Below are 27,941 nucleotides of genomic sequence, written 5' to 3'. Positions count from 1 at the left end.
GTTCCTCCAATCCCATACCATCCTTCCCACAAAAGAAAACCAAAAGAGTATCAGGATTTGCGTGGTGCAATCCTTCTTACTTTCCCGGTAATAAAGGACAAGAGGGAAGGAGTGCGGGAAGTGCCCATCAAGATGGCCTCTCAGACCCTGCCCCCAACACCAGCTAAGTCTCCCCATACTTGCCAGACTTGCTGGAATCTAGAACCGCAGTGCCTCCTCTTCTGAGCCAGGAGCCTCCGGTGGCCCCACTGGGCTTGTTCACTCCGGCTCAGTCACCAGCACCACCTTCCAAACCTGCTGGCAGGCCGCTTGTGAAAGATGCAGAAAGAGGAACTGAATTAAAAGGCTTTCTTGCCTTTTGAATTTCTCATTATTACCTTTGGACTTTCTGGGCTGAGGTCCCAACCTCAAGGCTGTGAAATTTCTGTTGGTGGGTGTATTAATTTGCTGAAGGGGCCATAACAAAGAACCACAGATGGGGCAGCTTAAACAACAGACACGTATTTTCTGACAGTCCTCGAGGCTGGAAATCCAAGGTCAAAGTGTGGGCAGGTTGCTTCTTCAGAGGTCCCTCTCCTTGGCTTGCAGATGGCTACGTTCTCCGTTCTCCGTGTGTCCCCACACAGTCCTTCCTCTGTGCAGGTGCCCCTGGGGAAGGACACCAGTCTTATTGGATGCAGGCCCACCCTAATGACCTCATTGTAACTTAATTACCTCTTTAAAGACCCTGTCTCCAAACACAGTTGTCCTGATGTCCTGAGAATTAGGACTTCCACATATGAATTTGGGGGTGGGAGTGGGAGACACAGTTCAGCCTGTAACAGTGGGCTGGGGCCCTGGGAGATTCCAGAAGGTTTCCAGAAGGATTCCAGAAATAGCGTGAGGGTCGGGGAGAGGAAGGCCAGGCCATTGACTTTAAGAGAGTGCACCTCAGCCCAGAACTGCCTTTTGGTGTTAGATTAGGGGTGGGAGGAAGGCCGAGAAGGTAAAAGTAGCCCCCAAAGGCTCAGTTTTGGTCTGTGTAAGCAAGCAGCGGCATTTAAGGCCCACTTCCCCAGAGCCAATTCCCTGCACAAGGTTTTTTGCTTGATACGTAATTCGCAGCTAATCACAGAAATTCCACCAAGTCCTTACACACCGCGGACAGAGAGGAAATCAAGGAGCAGACAGAGTGTTTGTGTTTGACGCTCTGAAAGGGCTGTGTGAGAGAAAGTGATTTCATTCTCCAGGCATGGTTCTGAGAAGGAAGTCAAACCGCCCACAAGTTGAAACAAACCAAACAGCCTTATCTTATTCTTGATTCTCGGGTTCCTCTTTCCTCAAAGCCACTTGGAGGCAGGATACTGTGAATTGTCATTGTTAGAGTAAGTGCCATTGCAAGGTCCTTCCCGGGCCATGTTGGGTCTATGACTTACAGGACCTGGAATCTCTGATATTTTTCCATGATTAACCTTTATTACCTGCTGGTCAGACTCACTAACCAACACAGGCTTACAATATATATAAGGAGACACACGTGCACACAGACAAGGAGATAAGCCAGGCCCAAAAGAGACAAATACTGCGTGATTCCACTTGCATGAAGGACCTAGAGTGGTCAAATTCATACCGACACAAAGTGGAATGGCAGTTGCCAGGGGCTGGGGGAGAGGGAAGGATGGAGAGTTGTTGTTTTATGAGTAGTTTCAGTTTGGGGAGATGACCAGAGTTCTGGAGGCTGCCTGCACAGCAATGTGAATGTACTTACTGAACCGTACACTTAAAAATTGTTAACATGGTAAAGTCTGTGTGATATGTATTTTAGCACAGCTTTTTCTGTTCTTTTTTCCTTCCAAAAAGGCTGCTGGAAGCAATCATATAATGGAAAAAACACATGGCTGGGGTCAGGCCAACCTAGGTTAACCCCATATCTGCCACTCACTAGTTTGGGGGCAATTTTCTGTTTATTTCCATGTAACACATCACCCAAAAACTTAGTACCTTAAAACAAGAGCAATCATCTTGTTAGTCCTGTTTGGAAGGGCCCGGAACCTGGGAAGACCTTCTGCCGAGTAGTTCTGGCTCAGCGGCTCTCCCAGGCTCGCAGTCGGTGGGGGCTAGAGCAACTGGGGGGCTGGCTGAGCATCTCTCTCTCTTCTAGTAGCCTCGAGGCTTCTTCATGGGATCGTCCCACACAGCTGATGTGGGCTTTCTTACAGATGACGGCTCGGGGCAACTGGACGGCTGGCTCCCGTGGGGGCTCAGTGCTTCGGGCAGGCAGCTGCCCCGGGGAGAGAGGTAGAAATTGCATCATTTTTTCTCATCTAGCCTCAGAGGTCATACAGTGTCACTGCCTTCACACTTCCTTGGTCACAAACAAATCATATACACACCAGATTCAAAGGGAGGGGAACCAGACTCTTGACAGGAAGTGGCAACGTTCCAGAACAGGGGTTGGCCAGCTATGCCCTCAGACCAAATCTGGCTCACCTCTCCAGGACAGCCACGTCTACTCATCTGCATGTTGTCTCTGGCTTTGCCACAATGGCAGAGTTAAGTGATTGGGACCAGAGACAGCATGGTCCACAAAGCCTAAAATATTTACAGCTCTTTTTTTTTTTTAAGATTTTATTTCTTTGTGAGAGAGAGAGACCACAAACAGGGGGAGTGGCACAGGGAGAGGGAGAAGCAGGCTCCCTGTTGAGCAGGGAGCTCGATGTGGGCCTCCCTGTGGGGCTCCATCCCAGGACCCTGGGATCATGACCTGAGCCAAAGGCAGACGCTTCACCAACTGAGCCCCCAGGCGCCCCGAATAGTTACGGCTCTTGATAGAAAAGCTTCCTGACCTGTTCTGGAAGGACCTGTCAGATGGAAAATTCGGTGGTACTCACCTCTGGCAGGTTACCAGCCTCTCTGAACTTCACCTCCACCTCCAAATCTGTAAAATGGAAGGAAGATCATGTGTAAAAAGTACTCAGCACAATTCCACGCCTACAGGTAAAGTATAAAATGTAGTTCTTCCCTTTCCAGGCCTTCTTATGAGTTGAGAGCCGCAGGCAGTGTTTTTGGCCACGATAGGTCTATTAGCAGTGTTGGCAATTCCCCATTTTAGACGCTCCTTGGAATTAAGGCAGGCTGTACAGAGAACCTCTTTTAAAATACATTTTTATTACTCTGGAGGAAAGAAGTGTTTGCAAGAACTCTTCTAAAAATGCAATGCTTTCATTGGTCAGACTCGCTCGAGTTTCAAAGAGGGAGCACCTAAGGGAATGAAAGAGATCTGGAAAATTTGGAATTGAGCGAGTGAGGAAGAGCAAGGAGGCAGCAGATCTCCCTCTGCCTGTGGAGAGAGACTTGGGAAATTTTAGTTACTTTACATTTGTGCTCAGAGCTGCCTCTGCCTCAGACGAAGCAAAGAAAAATGTTTTCTTAGCCTCTTACCCATCACCTCCCTTCCCCACCGCTCGGACTAGCGAGCTCCACTCCAACTGCCTCCCACCTGCCGAGGTGTCCATTGGATTTTTTTCTCTCATCAGTGGCTATTGCCGAGGCCAATCCCCCAGCAACTCCCTCAAAGATTATGTGCGCATGACCCACCTCTCCTCCTTGCACCAAATTCACAAAGGGGCAGCCTGGAGAATATTTATTAGGCGCCTCTGGGCTCTAGCTCTTTAGAAGCAAGTTTCTATTCAAGAAAATAGAGACCCCCAACTAGCACTTCCTATGGTAACATTAGACCTGCCAGTCCCATCTTTCCTACTCATTGATTTAAAACCACCAAAGTTATCAACTGTATTTATGCAGCATACGAAAAATTATTTTCTATCTTCTCTCCAAGTTTTGTTTGATTCCCATCACTTTTAAAATCCACTTAGCTTCACCCTAAGCAATGCTGGAAGAACTGTTCCTTTTTAATGAAGCTATTTGTTGCCATGTTATTTTTATATAAATTATTATGAGTGTTTTGGGGTGGGTGGGAGGGGAAGTACGCAATTTGATGATCAGAGGCCATTCCCTTTGGCCCTATTAATTTTTACAGCATTTCCCCCCTCCTATTTACCTAAATTTGCAATTCCATGCAAATTTTATAAAATTATCCCCAGAGCCCCAACTCAACATTAGCCAAAGGCCAACTCAATTTATGCTGCTCCGGGAAGAACTGTGGTTTGGAAAAATTAATCAGCTGACTCCCAAAATAGTAACAATTGTTAGGACTACTGCTGTTGTTCCCGCTACAACGGCCGCAGAGCACTTCGCAAATTGCAAAGGGCTTTCACACCTGGTGCCTCTTTCATGTTCACTGTACCAACTCTCCTGTAGTCATGGTCCCATTCTACAGATTATCATAAAATGAAACAGAATGCACTCTACAGATTGTTATAAAATGAAGCACAGAGTACTTAAGTACATTGCCCGAGATCACAGACCTACCAGTTTACAGACCTGGAATTCCAAAGACTTGCGCTTCATCCAGGCATTCCGTTCATTTATAAATTCATACTTTTTTTTTAAGATTTATTTATATTAGAGAGAGAGAGCGAGAGCAGGGCAGGGGTGGGGGCAGAGGGAGACAGAGACTTAAGCAGACTCTGCACTGAGCATGGAACCAGACACAGGGCTCTATCCCATGACCCTGAGACCACGACCTGAGCCAAAACCAAGAGTCGGCCGCTTATCCCACTGCGCCACCCAGGCACCCCATAAATCCATACTTTCCAAGTGTCCTAGGCACAGGACCCTCTCAACCAACAGTGTTCCTTTTACTCCTTCCTCCAGAATGCCAACCCTTTTTTTCCCGAGAAAGTTTAGGCTGATTTTTTTTTTTTAAGATTTTTATTTATTTATTTGAGAGAGAGACAGAGAGAGCACAAGCAGGGGGAGGGGCAGTGGAAGAGGGAGAAGCAGACTCCCCACTGTGCGGGGAGCCTGATGTGGGGCTCCATCCCAGGACCCTGAGATCATGACCTGAGCTGAAGGCAGATGCTTAACCCATTGAACCAGCCAGGCGCCCCGGTTTGATTTTATATCCAAGACCACTTATAAAATAGAATGCTACCCACATTTCACTTAAGCTCAAAATATTTTTCTCAACAACATACTTCCTAATCTAATCTCTCTTTTGTTAGTAATAGCAAAATGGAATAAATGACAGACACTGAGATATCTTTAGTAGAAAATCCTTGGTTATTTTATTTTGTCCTTGGGAAATAACTAAAAATGAAAATATGTTTGAGAGGGTCAGTGTTTCAGAAGTCCTTTTGTGACTGAAACTATGAATTTAAAGGTCGTATGAAATCAGAAGTTTGAGGGCATTTCTGGCAGGAGCACTGCTAGTGAATATCCTGAACAACCGTTTTAGCCTGAGATTCGGTGTCTCCTCACATACCACCTACCGGCACCAGACAGATAAATAAGGCGTCGGGTGGTCATGGAGACGGGATGGCACAATCTCACCACCTGTGCATGAACTATCGCTTCGGAGCGTCACAGGCCTTTGGCACAGGTACACCTGGCTTAGTAGTTGCGACGACAAAAGGAAGGGAGGTCTCTTATGAAACTCTTGACATTACTGTTGCTATTACTGTATACTACGTATTGCTTACTATATACTATCACTGTATACTACGTATTGTTTACTATATACTATTTATTGAGCACTTACTATGTGTCAGGGAATGTGGTGAGCATTTCTCATTTATTACTTCGTTTTATCTTCCCAACAACCCCCTAACGAAGGTATTCTAATCCTCATTTTATGCAATAAGAAACTGATATTCAAAGAGAGTAAGCAACCTTCTCCAGGTGACACACTTCTAAATCAAAGTGGGCCTCTAAACTTACATTTTGAAACATCGTGCAATATTGTCTCTCGGGCATGGAAAGCAAAGAAGTTTTTGCTTAATAGATTTCTAGTAATAGAAGTGGGTAATTTTAGGGCTGGCATCCTTCCTTATTACTATGGTAATCTAAGGAAATCTGGTTGACGGGCTTTAAGCAGAGCTTGGAGAGGGTCTGCAACTTCACATTCTCAAGTACTTGAGTTTAAGAGGAAGCAGGTTCCATGCACATCCCGCCCTCCCACCCTGTGCTGGAAATCATGAGCGTTGGCTATGAAGGCGAAGGGAAACATACTTGCAAGTGCTTGTGTTTTTGTCTTTTCTGAACTCTAGAGAGCATGAAAAAGTTGTAAACCACTGATAAGGATCTATCCCGAGAGACATCAGAAATTCATGGCAATTTCTGCCGCTTCCAAAATTCAAGACAGCAGAGGCTGGAGCTCGTCACACTGTGTGGTTTGAATGAGTGGTGGAGGGTGAGGGGTGCGCCCCCTCTGGAGACAGCCCCAGCTGGAGGCTGCAGAGCTGCTGGGATGGGGTACGATGGCAGAAGACTGGTGAGGACCCGCGGAAGAGCAGAATGGGCAAGGGACAACTCCCCACCCTGGGAAAGTGTGTCTAGCTTATAAAATATGCATCACCTTCACGGTCAATTACGTCTTCTCTGGGCATCTCTTATTCGTAGGTGGCTACTGGGCTGCCATGGGACAGTGTGGGACTGCTTGCAACTGGGCAGAGAAGCAAGGCTCTCTAAAGAGAGAATTTATGAGTTGAGACCAGAGTGATAAGATGACGTTTTAATATTATACCCCAGGGAGAGGCATCTGAAAGTGTGTGCTCATGCCTGTAACATTTGTGCCGGGCCCTTCGTGTTATTGAAACCCAAACATCTGAAAAGTATAGAGTTTCCCCCCTCGGGAAGTTTTCAAGATGGTTTTTGTTATATTTGAATTTTGTTGTATCCAATAATGTAGGAAGGAGAAGAAAAGGCAAAGAGCCTACTTCCTGTGTGTCAGACAGAAGTGCCACTCTGTGTCACCTTACACTATATTAACTTCCTCATTCATCTCATTACACTATGAGATCATCCGTGTCGTTGCCCTAACTCAGCAGATGAAAAAACAGGGGTCAAAAGGGTTGAATCATAGGTCATGTAGCCTGTAATTGACAGGTCAGGATTTGTACCAGGTCTGGCTGACTTTGAAGACCTTCTCCAGTCACCACACTACTAAGGACGGAAGTTGGGCCACCAAGACTGAGAAATTGTGGTCTGGTGATGTCCTGTGTAATAGAATTTGTCATATAGAATCATCTAATCCAACAAGTAAATAGAGTAGTGAACAGAGATTGACCTGATCACGAATTCTCCTCTATTCTCATCCACGAGCATTGGAGTAGTGCTGTAACAAGCAAGTCTGATGAGGGTTTTTTTGGGTTTGGGGGGGTTTTTTTCAAGAGAGAAAGAGCACGTGTGAGTGCAGGGGGATGGGGGGTGGGAGGGGCAGAGGAAGAGGAAGAGAGAGAATCTGAAGCAGGCTCCACACCCATCATGGACCCCAATGCAGGGCTTGATCTCACAACACGGAGATCATTCCCTGAGCTGAAATCAAGAGTCCAATGCTTAACCAACTGAGCCACAGGCGCCCCTGTGATGAGTTTTACGATAAAGACATGTAGGAGCTACTAACGGAACACAAATGAAGTGAATCTTGATGAATGAACAGGAGTGTACACGCAAGCAAGGACACGTAGCATATATAAATTCATTTGCATTAAGTCCAAGCCAAATAAATAAGCAAATAAAATTTTAGAAATAAAATCGAAGTGACTTTGATGGGAAAGGCATTCGCTTTCTCAAATAATAGCAAACCTAGAGATAAGGCAGCCAATGAACATACCCAAGCCAGCTTCCTGCCATCTTTCCACCCGTCCTCCTCAGCGTGGGGTTGTCTGCTCAGGCAGTTGCCCCCTATGATCCCCAGATGGCAGCCACAGTTCAGGGTATCTCTTGCTGATGACAACGTCCAGAGGAAGAAAAGGGATGTCCCTGCCTTGTGTTGCTTTAACTAGGGAGGTAAACCTTCCCAGAATCATTCCCATCAGACTCGCCTTCAATGAAGATTCAGCCTCCAAATCTAGGGGAGGGGCCGACTTCACAAAAAGTCATGGCTGCTTGGAAAAGTTGAGGTCCTGTTGCCAAGGAGGGCGGCGATGAGAGAGCAAACAGCAATGTGTGCCACACGCATGAAGACATGTAAAAAGATGGCATTCTGGAAATAAGTTGTTAGGTGTGAAAAAAATCAGTTCTATGCCAGTGTTTGGTGGTATCTTGGGGGTCAGTATTCCTTAAGCTCTAAAAGACAGTCAACTACCAAACAATATTAAGAGGTTTCCATTATTTTTTTTAAAGGGGGGATTCATATAAAATTTCCTTCAAAACCAAATGGTTAAGAAAAAATACACAGCAATATATATGGTAAAAACGCAATTAATTTAGTCTGGTGTCACTGATGGGGTTTTGGAATACAGGTGAGGTTTAGTGGGGTGGAGTCCAGAGCCAACAACCAAGAAAGAATTCTTGAGGTGTCTTTTTGGTGCAGGGGACAGGACCAGACCCGTGGGCAGAAAGAACTGCTGCCCCCGGGGTTGTGAGGGGTGGCTGATTATATACTATGGGGTTGGGGGAGGTGAGGAAAAGGGAGGTTTCAAAGGATTTGCATACGATAAAGAGGACTTACAAGATGCCCGAGGCCTGGAGGCCTTGCCACTGTCTAGTTAAGGTGGTTTTTCCCTCTAGCATTAAGATAGTTGGGAGCTTCCTGGAACAGTATCACACGCGTCCCACCCAGGAGTGGGGGGGTGAGGGGAGGCTGCAGGGTGTAAGCTTATGCTTTGTCTGCAGCCAGCCTTCTGCTCCCTCATCATCACAACAGTGATGACATAATGGTGCCTCTAACTGGTATTCTGACGTGTGTATGTTTTTATGATTACAACAGTAATGATTTTTTTAATTGGAAAATTTAGAGAAGCCCAAAGAATAAAGTAAAAATCATCCATAAGCACATCGCCTGGCTCTAACCTGATGTCAGAGTATACAGCAGTCTTGTGCAGAGTTACAGCAGTGACTTTTTTGTTAGAGTGCACGTTCACATCAATTTCTTATAATTTTCTGTCAGATTTTCTGCCAGAGACAAGCTACTGCTGATCAGTTCAGAGAAAAAAGCAGCAACACACTGGCTTCTAAATTATAGAATTTAGTTGGGTTTTTTTTTTCCCTGAAGAGGTGAATTTCTGTTGTGCCTTTCTACTTAATGCAGCAAGTTGTCTAAGCCCAGACTCCACAACGTAAGTAAGTAAGGCAAGCAGCGAAGACATAGGGACTTCTGTGAGTGTGGTCCTGGCGGGGGACACCGGGGGAGGAGATGCAAGAACTGGGGCCACATCTCCTCCCAGCGAGATGCAGCTTTCACCTCGAGCGTGGTTTATGAATCAAGGCGGCAGGGCCCCAGCACTAAGAAAGGGATAAGGATGTGCTTGTTGGAACCTTCAGGAAGGCTGTGTCAGTCCCATGGGCCTTCGTGGAATGACCACTACCAGGGGTCATCGGGATGTGCAGATTTCTTTACTTTTTCATTTCCAGTATAAAAAGGAAATCTGAACCTCTCTCCCTATAATAGCAAACAACAGCAAGACTTTTTTTCTAAATGTCAGGACCTGTCTGGGCAGGAATCCATTAACGAGGTTGTTGTTTTATTTTATAAGTCCCCTTTTTCTTTCCAGGGAAGTTGATGGTTTTAGTAACGAAGAGTAAAAGTGGTCGGGAGGATGCAGAGTTCCAAAGCCCTTTTGAAAAGTGAGCAGGAACCCAGTTATTCAGAATCGCCAAAGCCCTAGACTTCATGCGAGACCAATCAGAAAAGTATTTCTCAGAACATTGTGGCAAACAAAATTCATTTGTACCTGTTGCCCAGAACGTACACAGATCCGCACGCACACATGAACTAAGTCTCACGAAACGGTACTTACTTTTTCCTTTGTCTGACGCGATCCCGTTTTCTCATCTACTTCACTTTTTAAATGGTGCAACTGCATGACCCACCTCAATTGATTTCATGACCCCTGAGTAAGTCACAACTGGTAGGTGGAGAAAGCGTGAGTTAGGAAGTTGCTGTGATCCTTCAGAGGGGAGCTAACATGATCTAGGAAAGCAGAAAGCTGGTGTGGAGTAGAAGGATTCCAGATGGATTTAAGAGAGGAGAGAGGACTCCAAGGAATTAAGAGATAATGCCCAGTTTTGGCTTGAGCTCTGGGTAGACAAAGGGATCGTTTGCAGAGATGGGTAATGTTAACTGCAAGGCGTATCATATGGGTCGAGATAAGGAGCATTTGAGGAATGCCCCTTTTTGGGGTAAACACGAATGTATCCCCGAATCCGAGGCACAGCGACGAAAAACTAAGGACCACATTACATAATTCCAGAGTGTTCAACTTTTACTAAAAGAGGGAGCAAAATGGGGCGATGGAAAAAAGGAAATCATTAACGGGGAGGAGTGGGCTCTGAGCCTGGAAATTCTACTTGGAAAGGACAGTCGGGCTCGAATTCCCAGGGAAACAGCCCAGATCAAAGACTCACCTGGTGCTATGCTATTGGTGCTAACAGGGCTTTTGTAACGTGGAGAATAGGGGAAGTATATAGCCTGTGGCTTTTCATTTAGCAAACCCGTTGGCAGGAGTTCGCTTCTTCACGCACAAAGTTGGCACCAAGTTTAGAATTCCCCATCACCAGTTCAGAAACTTAACAAGCATTTCTTAGGCACTTCTTAAAAAATGGAAATCCATTAACTTTATTCTTCACGCACGCTCTCTGACAGCGTCGGGTCAAAGGGACTTTTTCCTTCCCCTTTTCATAGCTTCCACAGTGGCAATCCTTCTCCTTCTAAATCTTTTCTTTTACAAAACAATAGGGAGTGGTGGTAGCCTGCGGCTAGTTGAAGATTTCGAACAATAGGTGTTTCTGAGCCGGGTTTATTGAAATGGTCTTGTCTGTGTCCTGGGGGAGATTGTAAATGAGATGTCAACAGGAGCTCTTTTGTGCAGATGGCATTCAGCCTGAAAGAGAGGAATTTCCTTACTGTGCTAGTATTTAAAGTAGATTTGTTGCTGCTTTTGCTAAAACTTTTTATCCAACTGCCTGAGCTAACAGCGTGGAGTGAGTCACTCGGGGTGACTGTGACTTCCTTCCCTCCTTAGCAAAGCACTGACTCAGTCATTTACATTTAGAAAGGAAGACTCCTAAGAAGATTTCTTGGATTTTCATCAGCTTGAGCCTCCTTTCTAGACCGTCACGTGGACCTGAGCTGTCAGCAATCCTGTTACCCCCAGGAGAGGGCAGCCTGGCCGGGCTGTTTTTCTCACTCCCGGGAACACTCCTGGCTGTTTTGCTTGCTTTCTTTTAAAATCCAAGGAGAGAGACAAACAGTTTCTGCCTTAAGCCTTTTCCTTTCTCCCTCCCTCCTTTTTTTTTTTTTTTTTGTAAATGACAGGCAATTTCAGTTTACTATAATTACCACGGAGGTTTGACTAACTCCACCCTTAGAAGATAAGGCAACTGTTTTATTACCTCTCAGCCAGGTGCCTGAGGGTGACAAGACTTGCCTTTATCTGGAGACCTGACAAGGGATCAGCAACTGCAAAGGGGCTGAATCTTCGAGCAGTGGCCATCAAAATTCTTCCCTTCTCTGTGATCCATTTCCCCGCTTTTTATTGGTCGTTAATTTCGATCCAAACACTAGCGCTGGTTTCCTCTAGTTTTTCCGCATTCCTGCTCCTCGGCACCTCCGTGGTCATCCTGCTACTGCAATTACAAATGGTGTCAGTTACAAGCCCCGGCCCCAAGCATGCAACACAGGTATTTTCATATCCTCTGGCTTGGTAGGTTTGCAGTGGGTATAGCTGCCTTTTCAAGGAATTGAGACTTCATAAAATCTTTCACCAATGACCAGAAATCCAAAATAATCAAATCGTTTTGCCTTTTCTTTCTCTGGTTCTTTTTGAAAAGGAGACTGTTACCCACATCAGGAGGCAGTGCAGTGTTTCAGATACTGTAAATTTCTGGCGTTTCATCTATGTATGTGTGCTAATGTGTCTACCCACCCCTTGGTTTATTCTGTATTCTGTTTATTCAAGCTCTTACATGCATATCTCCTCTCTCGGGTTGGAAATGTGGTGTAAGATCTTATGTGCGTTTTGAAAATAATTTTGGGGGTGCCTGGGTGGCTCAGTCAGTTAAGCATCTGTCTTCGGCTCAGGTCATGGTCCCAGGGTCCTGGGATCGAGCCCCATGTTGGGCTCCTTGCTCAGCGGGGAGTCTGCTTCTCCCTCTCCCTCTGCCCTGCTTGTGCTCTGTCTCTCTCTCTCAAATAAATAAATAAAATTTTTCTAGAAAGAAAAAGAAAGAAAGGAAGAAAGAAAGAAAGAAAAAGAAAGAAAGAAGGAAAGAAAAAGAACTTTCGAACTGTGTGTACTAGGTAGCGCTTCAGTGAGGGAAGAGGGCCTTGGCAGAGAAAACTCTGAGGTGAGGGTCCTAAGCAGCGTGTACTTAGCACGGTGCCCAGCCAGGACCTAGCACAGAGCCACCTCCCGTGAGTACAAATTCCGGTGGGTCAAGGAGAAGAACACTGGTTTCATTTATTTGACTGGGAAGTAACTATAGCCTAAGGGCAGGGGGAGAGAATGAGAAAGAATGATGATAAAGATGAGTGAAAACACATCCGAGCAACCTTGCAAGTATGAGGGGTTTATCTTCAAGAACACAGAAGACAATCCCATCCTGTAGTTTATGCACACATCATTCCCCCTTGTGGGGAAAGGTTACTTGAAAGCCCCTAGGAGCACCCCAATTACCATTTTCACAAAAATCAAAACAAGATGTTTCTGAATACAGTGTGTGAAACCAATGAACACCCCGCACTCCCACCCGGTCAAGGGAAGAGAGACAATGTGAGGAGAATTATCAAACCTGATCTTGGATTTCTTTTCCTTAAACATACGGAAACCTTGCCCACCTACAACGCGGAGTCCGCCACCACCCCTCGCCACCCGTCCCCCCATCCCCCCATCCTCTCCGCAGCTTTGGTTGGGACACCGCTCCAGGCAGGGCCTGAGATGCCTCTGGAGGAGAAAGTCCCCAGCTGGAGCGCTTGCTGCTCCAAGGCTTCCAGAGGAGCAGGGAGACACCATCCCTTCATCTGCAATGCCGAAAGCCATGGGCCAAAGCCTGACCTTGGCACTTGCAGTATGGCTGTCCTCCCTCTTCCTGCAAACAGGTTAGCGCACGTCCTCAGAGGTGCTGCCCCAGACCCCGAGTCATGTCGGGTTCATCAGCTTCTACGACCCACGAATGTTCTGAGGGACACCTGGGTGGCGAGTCGGTGAAGCATCTGCCTTCGGCTCAGGTCGCTTGATCCCAGGGTCCCGGGACCCACTTCCACATCGGGCTCCTTGTTGGGCGGGGAGCCTGCTTCTCCCTCCGCTCAGGCTGCTGCTCCTCCCACTCCGGCTCTTTCTCTGACAAATAAATAAATAAAAATCTTTTTTAAAAAATATTAAAACAAAAAAAGTTCTGAACCCCAAACACATTCAACCGAGAGTCAGATAAGGGCTTTTGGATACAGATGACGTTCTCGTAAGGGTTCAAAGGAGAATCTTAAGGATAAAACTAGAAGGCAGCTCTTTCAAATCTAAGTAAGGAGGCTTAGCTGGGAAGAAGTCAGGCTCGAGCCAGACTCCACTGCGGAGAACATGGGCAGCCCGCACTCTCCGGCCCCCTCGTCGCTTGGGGAATTGGGGTTCTAGGTACAGCGCCTTGCTCTCTTGAGCACGGTGAAGGTGGATGATGGTGGGGGCAGGCAGAGTAAACTGATACCGGTCTTAGCGTGGGCCTCATCAGTTTCCTAGGTTATTTTTATTAAATTTTTGCCAAATGACCAAAACCCAACTGTAAAGTACAATTTGTAATGCAATCCTTAAGAGGCCTTTCCATACCAACTGTAAAGACTGACTGGAGGACCAAAGTCCTGTTTGGAGCGTGGTGTGGACAGAGAGGCCTGGGGACACCGGGGCAGGTCCCGCTCTGGATCTGCGTTCTCATCTGTCAGGGACACAGCTGGACAAGGAGGTGTCGTTTTAAGCGCTCATTCGGTTATTTGAGACTCAGCAGCGGGCCGGTCTCCTTCCTGGGCCGAGTGGGCTGACAGAAACTGTGTTCTACAGATTAACCCAGACAGTTTTCCTGTTTTTCCTTTGAAAAGGGGGGTTTCAGAGAGGAAAGAGGAATGGAGCGGGATGAATAATTAACTGCCTAACTACACACACCAGGGCGTCCTGTGGCCTCCCACATGCCCTGCTCTCCAGACCCGGATAATTACTCCTCATCACGCTGAAACCAACAGGAAGGAATGGTGGATGCATTTTCTTTTTTCTACACTTCCCCACACATCCTGTTTTCCTGGGTTGGGGGATTTAAGCTTGCCTTGTGCAGAAGTTTCTGCTCCAGGCCAAGCCCTGCCAGCAGACCCCCCCGTCCACAGGGCAGCAGAAGCAGGCGGCTGAGAGGGCTGCCCTCTCTCGAAAGCCCGGACAGTCTGACAGTGAGCAGGGGTTACCAACAAATCCAGCCGGAAGTTTCAGTTAGGACTTAGCCTGACCGCACTTGTGACATACACTGGTTTGCGCACACGTCACTGGCTGCACAGCCAACTCACTTTCTCACACGGGACAAGTTGGCAATACGTGCCTGATACCCTGCTCCCATCGACCGTCAACTACTCCATACTGACCCGGGATGAGGTAGGCTTGAGTTCTACTTTGTTTACCACACACCAAACGACATGGCAGGGGAGTCCTGTTTGATTGTGTGATTCTCTTCCAAATTTTTCCCTGTATTCCAGGCTCCAGGTCCCACTGTGTAGGGGCTACTAATTCTCAAGAAATAAGATCAGGAGGTAAAGCCTGGCTCTCAGATATCCATCTCGTGCAAGCAGAGAAGAGCAGAATAATAAGAGGGCAAAGAAAGGCAGATGCACAGGAAAAGGGCAGTTAGCATCACGGGCCCCTCATACGGCCATTTGCCAAGGGCCCATGGGTAAAGCCAAGCAGAGGATGGAGGAAGTGAGGTGAATAATCCATAGGACCAGTTGCTTTCAGGTGGTATTAGGTTGGGCTTTCCTGCATACTAGCTCATGGCGCAAGTTGGCCGATCACAGTTGCACTCGGCCAGCCCTTGGCCAATGCCAAACAGAAGTGGCCATCAGTGACAGGAGATTTGATTGTCACAGAGAATGGCTTTGCTGAGTATTCATTTCACTTCTACCCCGGTGACCCCCCTTTCCTGATTAGTAGTCCTTTTTTCTTTTTCTCCAGGAAATGTCTTCTCATCCCTGTTCATTACTACTTAACTCCCACGTGCCACGCACGTTCCAAACACTGTGGTCATCATGAATAGAATGGACAGCGATGCCTGACCTGGTGGTTCTTACGTCCTTAACTAAATTCCTTTCTCAGAATTCCTAGTCAAGAAAAAAAAAGAAGTCACCTACAGAGAGTATAGGAAAGTATCGTTGTGAAGTGACATGTGACAAGAAATGAAAGCTAGCTGATGAGAAGCTTCAAAGAAAAATTTCCTTCCCCACTCCTGGCACGATCCTTACCCTGGGCCTTGTAGGCTGCTGTCCTACAAGACCCAGTCTGCATTAACCTGAGGAGTTGGTAGACCAACTGCCCAGACAGGAAACCTTATATAATTTGGTAACCCTGACCTTGGGCCCTGAATGTTCCCCTCCTGTAAACAATCCATTCAATCCAGGAAAACCTGCAGACTGGCTGGGACAAATTTTGAAAAACACACGTACTCTTACAAACGTTGAAAAAAAAATCCCTAAGTCCTACAGGAAGTGACATATCTGACTCAATGGTAGAAATCACTTCATAAAGTGATGGAACAAATGGAAATTTAATCCTAACAGATGAAACTGCCAGGGCAGTCACTTTACATGAATGACTCAACAGCACCTGTTGGAAAGACCGGGAAAATGAGCCGTGAAATCCTGATCACATTCCCTTCTGGAAGCAATGGCCCTGCCTTGCAAATTAGTAAGCCCAGTGTTCTCAACATCCTGACTTGAATATTTGTGCCCAGTTCTTAAGAAGGCTATGACTCACCGTGGCTACTGGTCAAATGATTCTTACTCAGAGTTGTGGGCTTTTAATCTTTAGTATTAAACGGTCTAGGCAAATACTAGCCAAATGTCTGTCTACTTTCAAGATGTTCCTTTGAAATGATTGATTTCAGGCAACAACTGGTTTTCCATATGGTAACCCTCAATTTCTAATATTATTTAACTTGCTGCCAAGCTTCATTACAAGTCCACAATAGAAGTTTCAGACCTCAGTCCCTGGACCTGGGCCTTCTAAAATGACTTTCCTCCAAACATCATTTAACTTCCTTTAATTTAGTTAATTAATGGAACTTTCTGAAGAGCACAGTTACTTTGATCTAAACCTCTTGCTTAGTTTCCAGTTAACATTTCCAGAGAAGGAGAAAGAACGATGCCCTCGCAACCAGCCGGAGCTATCAGCAGCTCACAACTGTAGCCTTCCCTCCAAATCAGAGACATGAGAAGGGGGAGTACCTGCGAGAAAGAAGACTGGTTAAAAACAGTGCCCTTGGCATTTCTGTGAGTGTTTGCCCCACACAGAGATAAAAGCTAAACTGGTACTGTGCAGGCCCTACTCTCTGCGAAGCTGGGCCTGCAGTCTCGGAAATCCTGAATAATCCTTGCAAGTAGGGGAACTGGAAGCCAGAGAGGTGAATCAGAAATGCTCCTGCCCAAAAGAAAGGTTTCTGCATACAACTTACAAAATTACATAAAAATTAAAAATGGAAAATGCAAGTCCCATCCAGCAAGAACCCTCAGTTTCTTGGCTATTCAACCTTGCTGCCATCTACCTAACCAAAGGGCTACAGCACTTCTTGCTTTTCAACTTACCTTCTCCCGGATAAAAAACGTTAACCCTAGCACAACTTCAGCCCAGAGATCTTCTGCTGCAGCTAGGGTAACATTTTCGTTAAAGCGTAAGTTAAAAAGCAAGACATTCTGAATCTTGGCTAGCGCTCTAGATGTTTTTTTGGCAGACAAGTCTAGCAAAGATGTCCACCCCTTGCGGTAGCGTGACTTACCTGGGAGCCGAGCCGCGGATTTCGGGGTACCTCGGTGTTCCCATCTTAGCCACAAGGCGGCACTCGAGAGCAGCGCTGCCCGCAGCAGTACCTTTTTCTCGGCTTCTTGGCTGGGGGGTGGGGGCGGGGTATGGAGGTGGTGGGGGGAGATGCAGCTGGCTTTAAAAAAAAAAAAATCCATTTGTTCTCTGAAATGATGCCACTTGCCATTTTATAAAGCAAAGGTTGCCACGTTACCTGTTGCCAGGTTCCTGGGAGGGCCTGGGGAGAATGTGGGCGAGAAAGGTACAGCACGAAGCCCTCCAGCTTGGTGCCTTTCAAGCTCTTTGGACGGGGCTGGCGCGGACATTTGGAGAGCAGCTGCCGTGGATTGCCTGAGCATTGTTTGGTTGTAGTTCTAACAGAGGAGTGGCTCCTGTTACATCATTTCCAGGCATGAAGTGCCTGGGGCGCTTTTTTTTTTTTTCCCCTCTTTTTTAATGACTAACTCTGACCCTCCCTCCCTGGATTTCGGTACAGTACCGGCACTGTGCGCCACGGCCTCACCTCAGGAAGCCCAAGTTTTGTAGCAACTTGTTAAAGCAACTTGGGTGCCTCTTAGAAAAGAAAAACAAGTTGTGCGCCCGAAACAAACCTTCCCGTTCTTCGCTCGGAGAACAATGTCGTGTTTGATTAGCAGCGGAGCCGGCGGCCCCCAGATCTGCTCTCCCGCAAGCGCCGGGCTGCTATCAGATGAATAGATCTCCCGGCCAGACATGCCGAGGCTCGGGGCATTTGTCTGGCATTAGGAAGTGTCTGGAATACTAGCAACTACCAACTGGCAGGTCTTATGACTAAAGAGTTATTACACCACCCCTCCCTCTCTGTCCACATTCCCTGCCCTTCCCCGACACGCTCACACAAGTGTGCTTTTTTCTACTCCGACGGAGGAAAGGTTACCTCGTCTCTGTGGTTTCCGTGGAGGACGGCTTTGGTGGAAACCGTTCTCATGGCCACGTCCCTGGAGCCAACACTAACCGGGAGAGAAGGCGAGAAGCCGGGTCCGTCGCCCAGGAGCCCGAGTCCGCACCCCACCGCCCTCCCGGCCCCGCCTGTCACCGTGGGGCCGGCTCTGCACGGACCACTGACCACCACACTTTGGGTGGCCTGGAGATGCTCAGCTGTAAATATTTTGAAACAAGGGAGCGATTTTTCTATGTGTATTTTGTTTTATGGAGTTCCTCCCTTTTTTTTCCCCTTCAGTATTTTTATTTTTATTTTATTTTATTTTGAGAGAGCGCGGGCGCCATGGAGTGTTTGGGGGCGTGGGGGGGGGGGCGGGCAGAGGGGGAGAGAGGATCTTAAGCAGGCTCCGCGCCCAGCGCAGAGCCTGACTTTTGCGGTATTTTTAAAGATGCAGCTGGTGCATCCCTTGTTGACCACTCCAAATTTGTTCATTCTCCATGCCTTTTTGACAGGTTCCTGCAGGGTGCAAAGTACAGTGTTGGGGGCCATTTGGGGGCATTTTCTCATGGGAAGCATCACGCTTTACTGGACAAAGGTATTTAATCAAAGGTTTAATGGACAGATGAATAGAAGTGGTTTAGGGGCAGGAAGAGAGCTGGGGTTGAGGCCTCCCAGTTACTCTAACTCCACTACTTAGTAGCAGTGTAAGAGACCTCAGTTACCGGCTGTGAGCCTTAGTCTTACCGTCAAACAAATGGGGATAGCAAGCGCTTCCTCTGTCATTAAACCATGTCTATTAAATTCTTAGCACCGTGTGTTATAGAGTAAGGACTCACTCTCTGGTGATTTGGTTGATCTAATGGCACCTTGAGAGTCTGAACTAAAGGGGCACCCGACTGGCTCAGTTGGTGGAGCACATGACTCTTGATCCCTGGGGTCCTGAGTTCAAGCCTCATGTTGGAGGTAGAGCGTCAAAAAAAAAAAAAAAAAAAAAGGTTGAACTAATGTTACATCTTACCGTCTTTGTTTTCACCTGGTCTGGTCACTTGGTGGGGGAGGAGTCCAGCAGGTTTAGCGAATCACTGCAGCGAGCTCGACCTACCATTCATTGTCAGTTCAGCACTTCTGGGCCTCCTTGACGCGAAGCAGCAGCAGCAAATTTCTCTTATTAGCAGCTCTGCCCTCGTCTGTGCCAAAATGCATTCCCAGGATGCCAGAACATTGGTCATTGCTAGCAAACATCCGTGTTGGTAACGCTTCCTTACCTCCTCTGTTGGCTTCCTTCAGCTTTTTCACTTCACTCTCAATGGGTCTCTACTTCTCAAATTCTTTTCTAGCTTTTATTAATATTCACAGTTCACTAGAGAATTATTCTTAGTGCCTCTCTGAGCTCTTACCTTGGTGGTTTCCCACGGTGCCTTATACAGAACTAGTCCATGCCTCAACCCAAGAGCCTTCAAAATCATTGGAAATTCTTCTGTCTTCCTTCTCTTGCAAACTAAACATCCTCTCTCCTTAATCCTCCCTTTGTAAGATATGGCTTTTCCTTCCTTGGAGCACTCTGCAATGTCCCCTTAAAGAGAAGAGCCCGGAATGAAATGCTGCATCACAATCCTGCCGTTGTTCTAGATATCACACTTGTACTCAGACACACCCTCTTAGAAATAGGCAGCTTACCTGATGTTAAAACCACAAGCCTATATGTGTGCACTGGTCCCTTTATGTCTAAGTTTACATCCTTTCACATTTCTTTTTTTCTTTTGGCCTCTTCACATCCTTTTGCTTTCTAGAATTGCCTGTAGTTTCAAGTTACCTCCCTCATACGTTCCTAATCCCACATGTACTACCTCTGCCCAGCCCGCTGGGTTTGCAAACGTTTCCCGTCAGTGCTTCTCAAACTCACTCTGGGGATGGACTAGTTTGTTTGTTTGGCGTCCAATCTGTTGCAGATCGATATTTTGGTAAAAATGCAATAAAATGAATCACTGGATAAAGGAAATTTTAAAAAATGAGGCACCCGAAACCAAGCCCCAGTCTTCTTGTTAGATTCAATCAACGGAATAGTCTGTAGAAATGCTGTAAAAGTTTCTAGAAGTGTACTCCTCAATTTTCACGGCATATCTCACTATACGTTCATCAAATAGTTTGTGACTCGACACCTGTCTGTGGACCCCACTTTGACCAGTGCCATGCTATGTGCACAGGTGTGCTGGAAATGCCTAACAACTGGCTCTCTGAGGCAGGGATAGTATTTCCCAATTTCCATTGTGTAAACATTGACACCAAGGTCAGTTTCATGCTATCAATGAAATGTCACTAAACAGAGACTTGGGAAGAGATTTGCACAATTATCTAGCAAGCTAATAAGGGGCAGTTCCAGCATGTTGACCCCAGTTGATTTTTTTTTTTTTTAAGATTTTATTTATTTATTCGACAGAGATAGAGACAGCCAGCGAGAGAGGGAACACAAGCAGGGGGAGTGGGAGAGGAAGAAGCAGGCTCATAGCGGAGGAGCCTGATGTGGGGCTCGATCCCATAACGCCGGGATCACGCCCTGAGCCGAAGGCAGACGCTTAACCGCTGTGCCACCCAGGCGCCCCCCCCCAGTTGATTTTTTTTAATCTTCTTCTGAGGGCTTGTTAAGCTGTTGTTGGCTGGACCACATCACCCAAATCAAGAGACCTTTGCCCTCAACAGAAACTAGACAGTGGGCTGAGGCGGGCCTTCTCTCTCTGGTGGTCTTCCGCTCAGTAAGAGCCGACCATCTTATACAACTCAGCAAATTCAACGTTGACCATGACTTCCGCATACAAGCCAGCCACTGCCAAACGCAGATCTAATCACAACTTGCTTTGTGGTTAATAACGTCTGAGGATAACTTGTTTACATCAAAAAGGTGTTGTCTGACTGCTGTACGACTCTATGTATATGCATATTTTGGAATTCTTTTGTTGTCCTTCTGTAGTTCTTATGGGCTTGTTGTATTTGAAAGTGTTTTCTAAAAAGTAACAAGGAAGTGCTAAATAATTCCCCACTGGAGTTTTATGGTATATGACACATTAGCTTAGCCCTTCAGAAGGTATTTTTTTAAAGATTTATTGATTTGTTTGTTTATTTTAAAGAGAGAGCACCAGTTCAAGCAGGGGGAGAAGTAGAGGGAGAGGGACAAGCAGACTCCACGCTGAGCTCAGTCGGATGCTGAACCGACTGAGCCACCCGGGCGCCCCAGCCAGAACGTCTTATTAAGAAGATACAACACGTGGGGTTGAGCCTACATCTATTTTGTGGCCGCCTGACACGTGTGCTCTTGATCACAGAAGATAACCAGAGTGATAAGAAAGTCTAGATTTCTTTTTTTTCCAGAAAACCTTCAGCACTACAGACAAAAATAATTCCTGGCACAGGCCTTCCTGAGGCTTTCAACACTAGCATTATCTTTCCAAGCAGATAGAGACAATATTGAATCCTCGGCTAGAAGCTGAAATAGGATAGGAGTTTGTTCTCTCTCTCTCTCTCTCTTTTTTTTTTTTTTTTACTACTTCTTCTTCTTCTTTTCCTCCTCCCCTCCCCCGCTTCTTCAATTTCTTAACTCAATGTAAAAGCCGGTCTCTGGGCTCTGGGCTCTGCAGTACCCTCTGAGTGAAAGCGATGTCATCAAAATGTGTCACTTTGCTCTTGCTGCCTCTTCTTATAAAAAGGAGTCCTTTCACCGACTTTGAGCTGGGTAGTAAGCCATGGGGATCCAAATAAGGAAAAAAAAATCAGTTTATTTGAAATGAACAAATAAATACATCAGGCAAAGGAAAGCAGTAATACTGGTGAAAGCACCGTATCTTTTCTAAGTTCCAACCGAACAAGAGGAGCACTCGTATTTTGTAATCCCTGTTTTGAGAATGTTTCTCTCAAACACGAGCAGCGTTTCACTTACGGTATATGAGCCGCTTATTTTCTGTCTTGACCAGATATGATTTATTTACTTGTGTTTCATCTTCTTGAACCTCATTCTACTGCACCCCTCTTGGCACTCAGACTCCAGTGGATTGTAAATTATTCACGGTGCTGAATCATGAGAGTAGAATTAGGCGGGGCAAAAAAAATCTTAGGAGAGAAGAAAGCAAAACCAGGGAAGTGTGATGCTGGGAAAAATTGGGAATTTGGTTGTATGAGTTTCTGGAGCAGTCTCGAATGCGGAAAGAATTGGGGCATGAGAAGGAAGGGGGTTGTGGGAAGTGTGAGTTGTCTGGGTCTCCCTTCTTCTCTGGCAGAGGGCATTCTTAAAGATTGGAATTCCTTCTCAATTTCTGTTTGATAATTGATGGGTGGTGCTTCTTTGAGTGTAACTACGGTAACTGTGGCAGATTTGTGCCAAGCCCCGCACTGCAGTGAGATCTCATAAGGAAGCCCCGCAAATTTAACACCATACATAGCACATGATTCCTGTCTTCTGTTCAGCTCCCTTCTTCGAGGTAAGGCAATCTCAAATTCTTACATCCTTTGGGCATTGGGGCGGCCTATCAGGAAAGCCATGTCCCCAGGATCCTTCCCACCCGATCTAACCCTAGTGGATTTCTAGCATTTCTGCTGCTGTCCTGCCAGTCCCCATTGATCAAAGGACGCAGAGTTACCCCTATTGATCCAGGAGGGGAGCTGACAACAGCCACCAGATGGCACCAAATTGCAGTTGGCCCCGGGGAGTGTCCCCAAACCCCATCATTACACTGGAAATAATGTGGCACCCTCCTTTCTATATGCCCCATATCACACATCACATCATGGCAAAATTTCTACTGTAAATCACAGCAAATGAAACAATACTCCATTTGGCTGCACTGTACAGTTTTGATTCTCCACACCGCAAGAGGCAACGGGGTAACTAACAACAAGCCATAAACAACCCCCAAAGATCAGACATTTCTTTGTTATATGTGGCATTTCATTTCTTTGGAATACAACGGGACCGCACGTCCTGAGCCTCCGTTTTCAACAAAATAATGAGTTCACACTGTAATGACTTGTTTTAAGAGAAGTAATAAAATGATCGGGTTTCACTAGATTGAAGAGATTGAGCCTATCCTACTTATGGTCACTCCCCCTCCCATCCAGTCTGGTCTTCCAATGAATAACTGAGACTGAGCCCCATCCTGAGCAGGGGTACCCTGCAAACCTCCCCGGGGAGCAGAAGGTAGCCCCACAGCAGGTAGGGTGTGTGACACTGAACTGAACTGAACTGGGGGAGGTGAACAAGCCGCAGTGTGTTTGCATCACCTAGCCCGAGGCTTCACTGGAGCCTAGTGGGAGAACCTGAGAACCTGAAACCCGTGGGGCTCTGCTTCTGGTTCTGCCCCTTGCAGGCCGGCCCTGGGAGCCTTCACCGGTTGCATGACCTCAGAGGCAACTTAGCTGAAAACTGTAGATGCTGGGCTGGGAATTACTGAGCTCTGTTCAAATTAAAGGATGTATTTAGTCCATGCACTAAGTTCAGGTGGAAGGTTTTCCCCAGGTGAGCCTCTAGCAGGCATTCATCCCGGTGGCTACATTTATATTGGTTACGTTACCCTCCCCCCCGCCCCCAGCACATGTATGTTCCATCAGGTAATCCTTAGGAAATAGCAAAATATTTCTGTCCGTATCTCTTTTACGGTTAAGGAAATTACTCCAAATCACAAGCCAGTGGAACCACAGCACAGCGTAATAGGATCCTTCTGTTTATTGTTCCTTATAGGACACTTCCTTTGAGTGGTCTCAGGAAATATCCTACATTTTAGAGTAAGCATTTCATTTAGTGAGATGGCCCAAGTGGCAGCTCGAACGAGAGCTGGGGTGGTGTGGTCAGGAGTAGCCGATTTGGTGTAACAGTGTCCACCTGCTGGGAGTGGGAAAGGCATGGGGGGATGCGACAGAAACACAACAGTTTGAGCCATTTTTTAAGAGGACTTAACAAAAGTCTTTAGAAAGCTGGCTCAGGAATCGTTCTTTTCCGTCAGGGAGTTCACTTGAAAACTTAATTATTCTTTGGGATCTGTATTGTGTACATCACGCTCCACAAATGGGAAGCTGAAAACCAATGTGCAAAGCTTCTTCATATAACCTCAGAGTTCTGAGCAGGAAGTTGGAGAGAAGAGCAAAGGCTAGTTCAGCCAGAGCCTCAGGGAGGATCTTGACTACACTGTACCGGTCCAGAAAGGACACCTTTCTGCACAGACCCAGGCCCCCGAGTGGATTAAGTTGCCTTGAAGGAGAGCATTTTAGGGAGTAGGCTCGTACAAGCCACCCCCGCCCCCCACAGATTAAGAAACGAGGGAGACTACACTAGGATACTTTAGTGCAGTGTATTCCCTCTTAGAGGACATTTCTGCTCAGCAATAACAACAAAAAAATTCAGAACAGAAGTTTATATAGTGAGCATCTATCCAGAGGAAGGAAGGAAGGAAGGAAGGAAGGAAGGAAGGAAGGAAGGAAGGAAGGAAGGAAGGAAGGAAGGAAGGAAGGAGGAAAGGGGCTGTGTGGGGGAGCGACAAAGACAGGAAGGGAGAGAGGGTGGGATAGGAGGGAGGAAGAAGGAAAGGAAGAAACCGAGCCCAGGGAGCTGGGACAGCTCTGTGGGCCTTGCCCATCCCTGGCCACTTCCCACTGTGGTTAGGATCAGACCACACTTGCTCACAAGCTCTTTGCTTTCTTTCCACCACTGCAATCTTCTCCAGTGAGTTACCTTGTTTACCATGAGCTATATTTTGTATTTTCCTGAGCAGGCAGAGACTACCCTGGGCTTATCTATATGTATATGCATTCTCTCTCAGGGTGTACCGTTGCCTGGGAAGATTTCTACAGACGGCTCTCTTACGTTGATTCATCTTAACTTCCATTTCAGAAGCGTCCATCTTAGGGGTGGTGTTTTCCAGTCTTTTTCCCCTCAGTCTTGTGGGAGCATCACCTCATAGGAGGCTCAACTATCCCCCCGAAGCAGGGATCTCACTTACTCTATCAATGGACTTGTTTTCATGCTCAATGTCTTTGTGTGTTTCATGTGCCCTGATTTCCAGTGGATGTTAGTTACGATACAGAAATTAAAACCCACGCAGAAATCACAGTGTCTCTGTTTTCACTGTCTTCCAGTGTCATCTTGCATTACAACATATAAGAAGACACCACCTCCAGTCCCACCCAGAACTACCACGAAACCTTTCATTTCTATCACAGCCCAGAGTAGCACAGAGTCTGCCCAGGATGCCTACATGGATGGACAGGGCCAGCGAGGAGATATTATCAGCCAGTCGGGACTGAGCAACTCCACAGAGAGCCTGGACAGTATGAAGGCTCTGACAGCCGCCATCGAAGCTGCAAATGCCCAGATCCACGGCCCTGCGAGTCAACACATGAGCAGCAACCCTGCCACGGTCACTACCACGACCACCATAGCCACCGTCACAACAGAGGACAGGAAGAAGGATCACTTTAAGAAAAATCGATGTCTCTCTATTGGGATACAGGTAACAGCCTCCCTTTCTGTCCTTTAAAATAGGGACCCCAAAACTCAAGAAATGTAGCACTTTTATTTTTCCAGAAGATTTGCCCTCTGGCATTTTGGGTGATAGGGCCATGAGTGGGACCGGATTTTCAAATAATTGGCTCTGGAATTCCTACATTGTTGAATGTGACTTTAAAAATTATGAAGATAATGTCTCTAGGCATTATTAGAGGCTGTTATTTTTGTCTTCTAAGTTGAATGTGTGACTCAAAGCATGAGGATAGCTAAACAAACGTGAACACAGTCACACACAAAGTGCCCTCAACTCCTGATGCACATTTTGATTCTCAAAAAGGAGTGGACATCCAAGAATAACCTGGGTTACTGGGTTGTGTTATAGTATGTTCGGCACTATTGAGTAACCATCTGAGAACAAAAATGTGAATCACTTCTCATACACGTGGGAGGGAGGGAGAGAGCAAGACCAAAGTGACTGGTAGTGTAGAAAGCAATCACTCACATCGCAGCTTCATGAGCAAAGAATGTGCAGTAGTTTCAGCATAATTGTTGGTTATTTAATCATGCATTTCAAAAATGGTAGATAATTCAGCAGGCTTCTCAGTTCAGGCCAGTGTTTTCTGCTGCTCAAAGATAAGATCAAACTGATTCTTGTTTTTCACATCTGTTCAGCTTGGCTTACCCTGCTAGAAATTTCCCTCTCTCAATGGAGAAGAGTCATGCCTTTCTCCCTTTCTTGTTGTGCCATATCATGCAGGTGCCCTTTGAATAATAACTTCCTGACGTGGCGGCCAATAAATCTATTCACAATGAACCAACTCTATGGCACATCTAAAAGCCAGGCGTGGGGTAGGATTTCACAACGGTGATGTACTTTCACAGTGCATTCTGCACTGAGCACTTGTAAAGGGCAATTAAATTTTGTCTAGTAGCAATGAGTCAAATGGGTTTTTTTACTATATATAACCTGCAGGTTACCATAGCACAAGCTGTCAAGTTTCCTAAAAGAACCTGTGGCTTCGGTGCCTGGTACTAGAAGACACAGCAGGAGGCGCGTGCGCAAAGCCAGCCTCCATCCCCATGCCCACTCCCACCTCCCCCTAGAAGCTGACTGTTCTCCCAAGTGCCCAAGGGATTTGGAGGAGTAGGGAAGAGCAGAGGCAGGTCCTCCGTGCTGTCCTGGGTGAATGACGCCATCTTCCTGAGCCTGTTTCCATAACTATCCCTCACAGGATTATTTTGAGGATTGGGTTTACAAATTCCTGCTTCCTATGGGAATACAGAATTTCAATTTGGGATGAGAAAATTCTAGATGTGAATGATGGTGATGGTAGAACAACACTGTGAACTATACACTTAGAAGGGGTTAAGATGAAGAATGTTATGATATGTATATTTTACCCATGATAAAAAAAAAATCTACCTTCCTTATCTGGCACATAGCTGGCATGAAGCCATGTTAGTTTTCTTCTACTTCCTTGATGTTCAGTTAAGTTTTTTCTTTATGTTACATTATTTTTTAATAGATAATATATTCCTCTGGCTCAAAATTCAGAAGTTGTACAAAGGCGTTCAGTGGGTGCCTGGGTGGCTCAGTCGTTAAGCGTCTGCCTTTGGCTCGGGGCACAATCACAGGGTCCTGGGATCGAGCCCCACATCAGGATCCTCTGCTAGGAGCCTGCTTCTTCCTCTCCCACTCCCCCTGCTTATGTTCCCTCTCTCGCTGGCTGTCTCTCTCTGTCAAATAAATAAATAAAATCTTAAAAAGAAAAAAGGCATTCAGTAACTAATGTCCCTCCCATTCTTATTTAATAGCCCATCGGTTCTCCTTGCCAGAGGAAATTAATATAACCAACATTTGCATCTCCATACAGAGATACTTTGTGCATATTCAAGCAAATATGTTTTTTAATTTATTCCCCTTTTTTCACCCAGATGTTAGCATATACCTCACACTATTCTATATCTTGCCTTTTGCACTTAATAATAGCATATTTTAAAGATAGTTGTTTGTCAGTCTTACTGTTTATTTAAAAGCTTCTATATATCCATCTCAATCACCTCCCAAGTCTGCCAGTTGGTCTCCTAGGTTCTTCTCCAAATAATTCTTTTTTAAGATTTTTTTTTTTTTTGAGTAATCTCTACACCCAACGTGGGGTTCAAACTTACAACCCCGAGATCAAAAGTCAATGCTCTCCTGAGCCAGCCAGGCACATCTTCTCCAAATAATTCTTACTCAGAATAAAGCATTCATATACATGAAATCCACCTTATATTATTGTCAGTTTCACGCAGTAAGAAGGAACTACTGTGAAATCCACATGTAATGCTGGGGAGAAAGTTTTGTTTCAGACACCATCCTGCCACTTAAATATTTGAATATTTTAGTGAGTGGACAAAATTGCTCTAACTCTGTCTCCATTGTTCACTACTGTAGAGACTAGATGGAAGTATTGAGTAC

At 46.1% G+C, this 27,941-nt stretch overlaps 1 protein-coding gene and 1 long non-coding RNA gene across 2 annotated transcripts in view; one reads left to right on the top strand and one right to left on the bottom strand.

Annotated features, from left to right (window-relative positions):
* The window catches only part of DLGAP1 (DLG associated protein 1), a 306,180-nt gene that overhangs the window by 220,131 nt on the left and 58,108 nt on the right, over window positions 1-27,941 (top strand). The window contains exon 5 of the mRNA XM_040632694.1: window positions 25,111-25,484. Within this exon, the coding sequence (XP_040488628.1) occupies window positions 25,111-25,484 (374 nt within the window). The remainder of the gene's footprint in view (window positions 1-25,110; window positions 25,485-27,941) is intronic.
* Window positions 280-10,921, bottom strand: LOC103662601. The gene is made up of 5 exons (XR_568486.2): window positions 10,450-10,921; window positions 9,843-9,950; window positions 2,871-2,917; window positions 1,981-2,260; window positions 280-648 (listed from the first exon to the last, which is right to left on the bottom strand). It is a non-coding gene; the product is annotated as an uncharacterized LOC103662601 (long non-coding RNA).

This window comes from Ursus maritimus, unplaced genomic scaffold (assembly GCF_017311325.1).
Source record: "Ursus maritimus isolate PB19 unplaced genomic scaffold, ASM1731132v1 scaffold_18, whole genome shotgun sequence".
NCBI classification, from domain to species: Eukaryota; Metazoa; Chordata; class Mammalia; order Carnivora; family Ursidae; genus Ursus; species Ursus maritimus.
The sequence above is the reverse complement of the archived record's forward strand: the minus strand, read 5'-3'. Positions and strand labels throughout refer to the sequence as shown.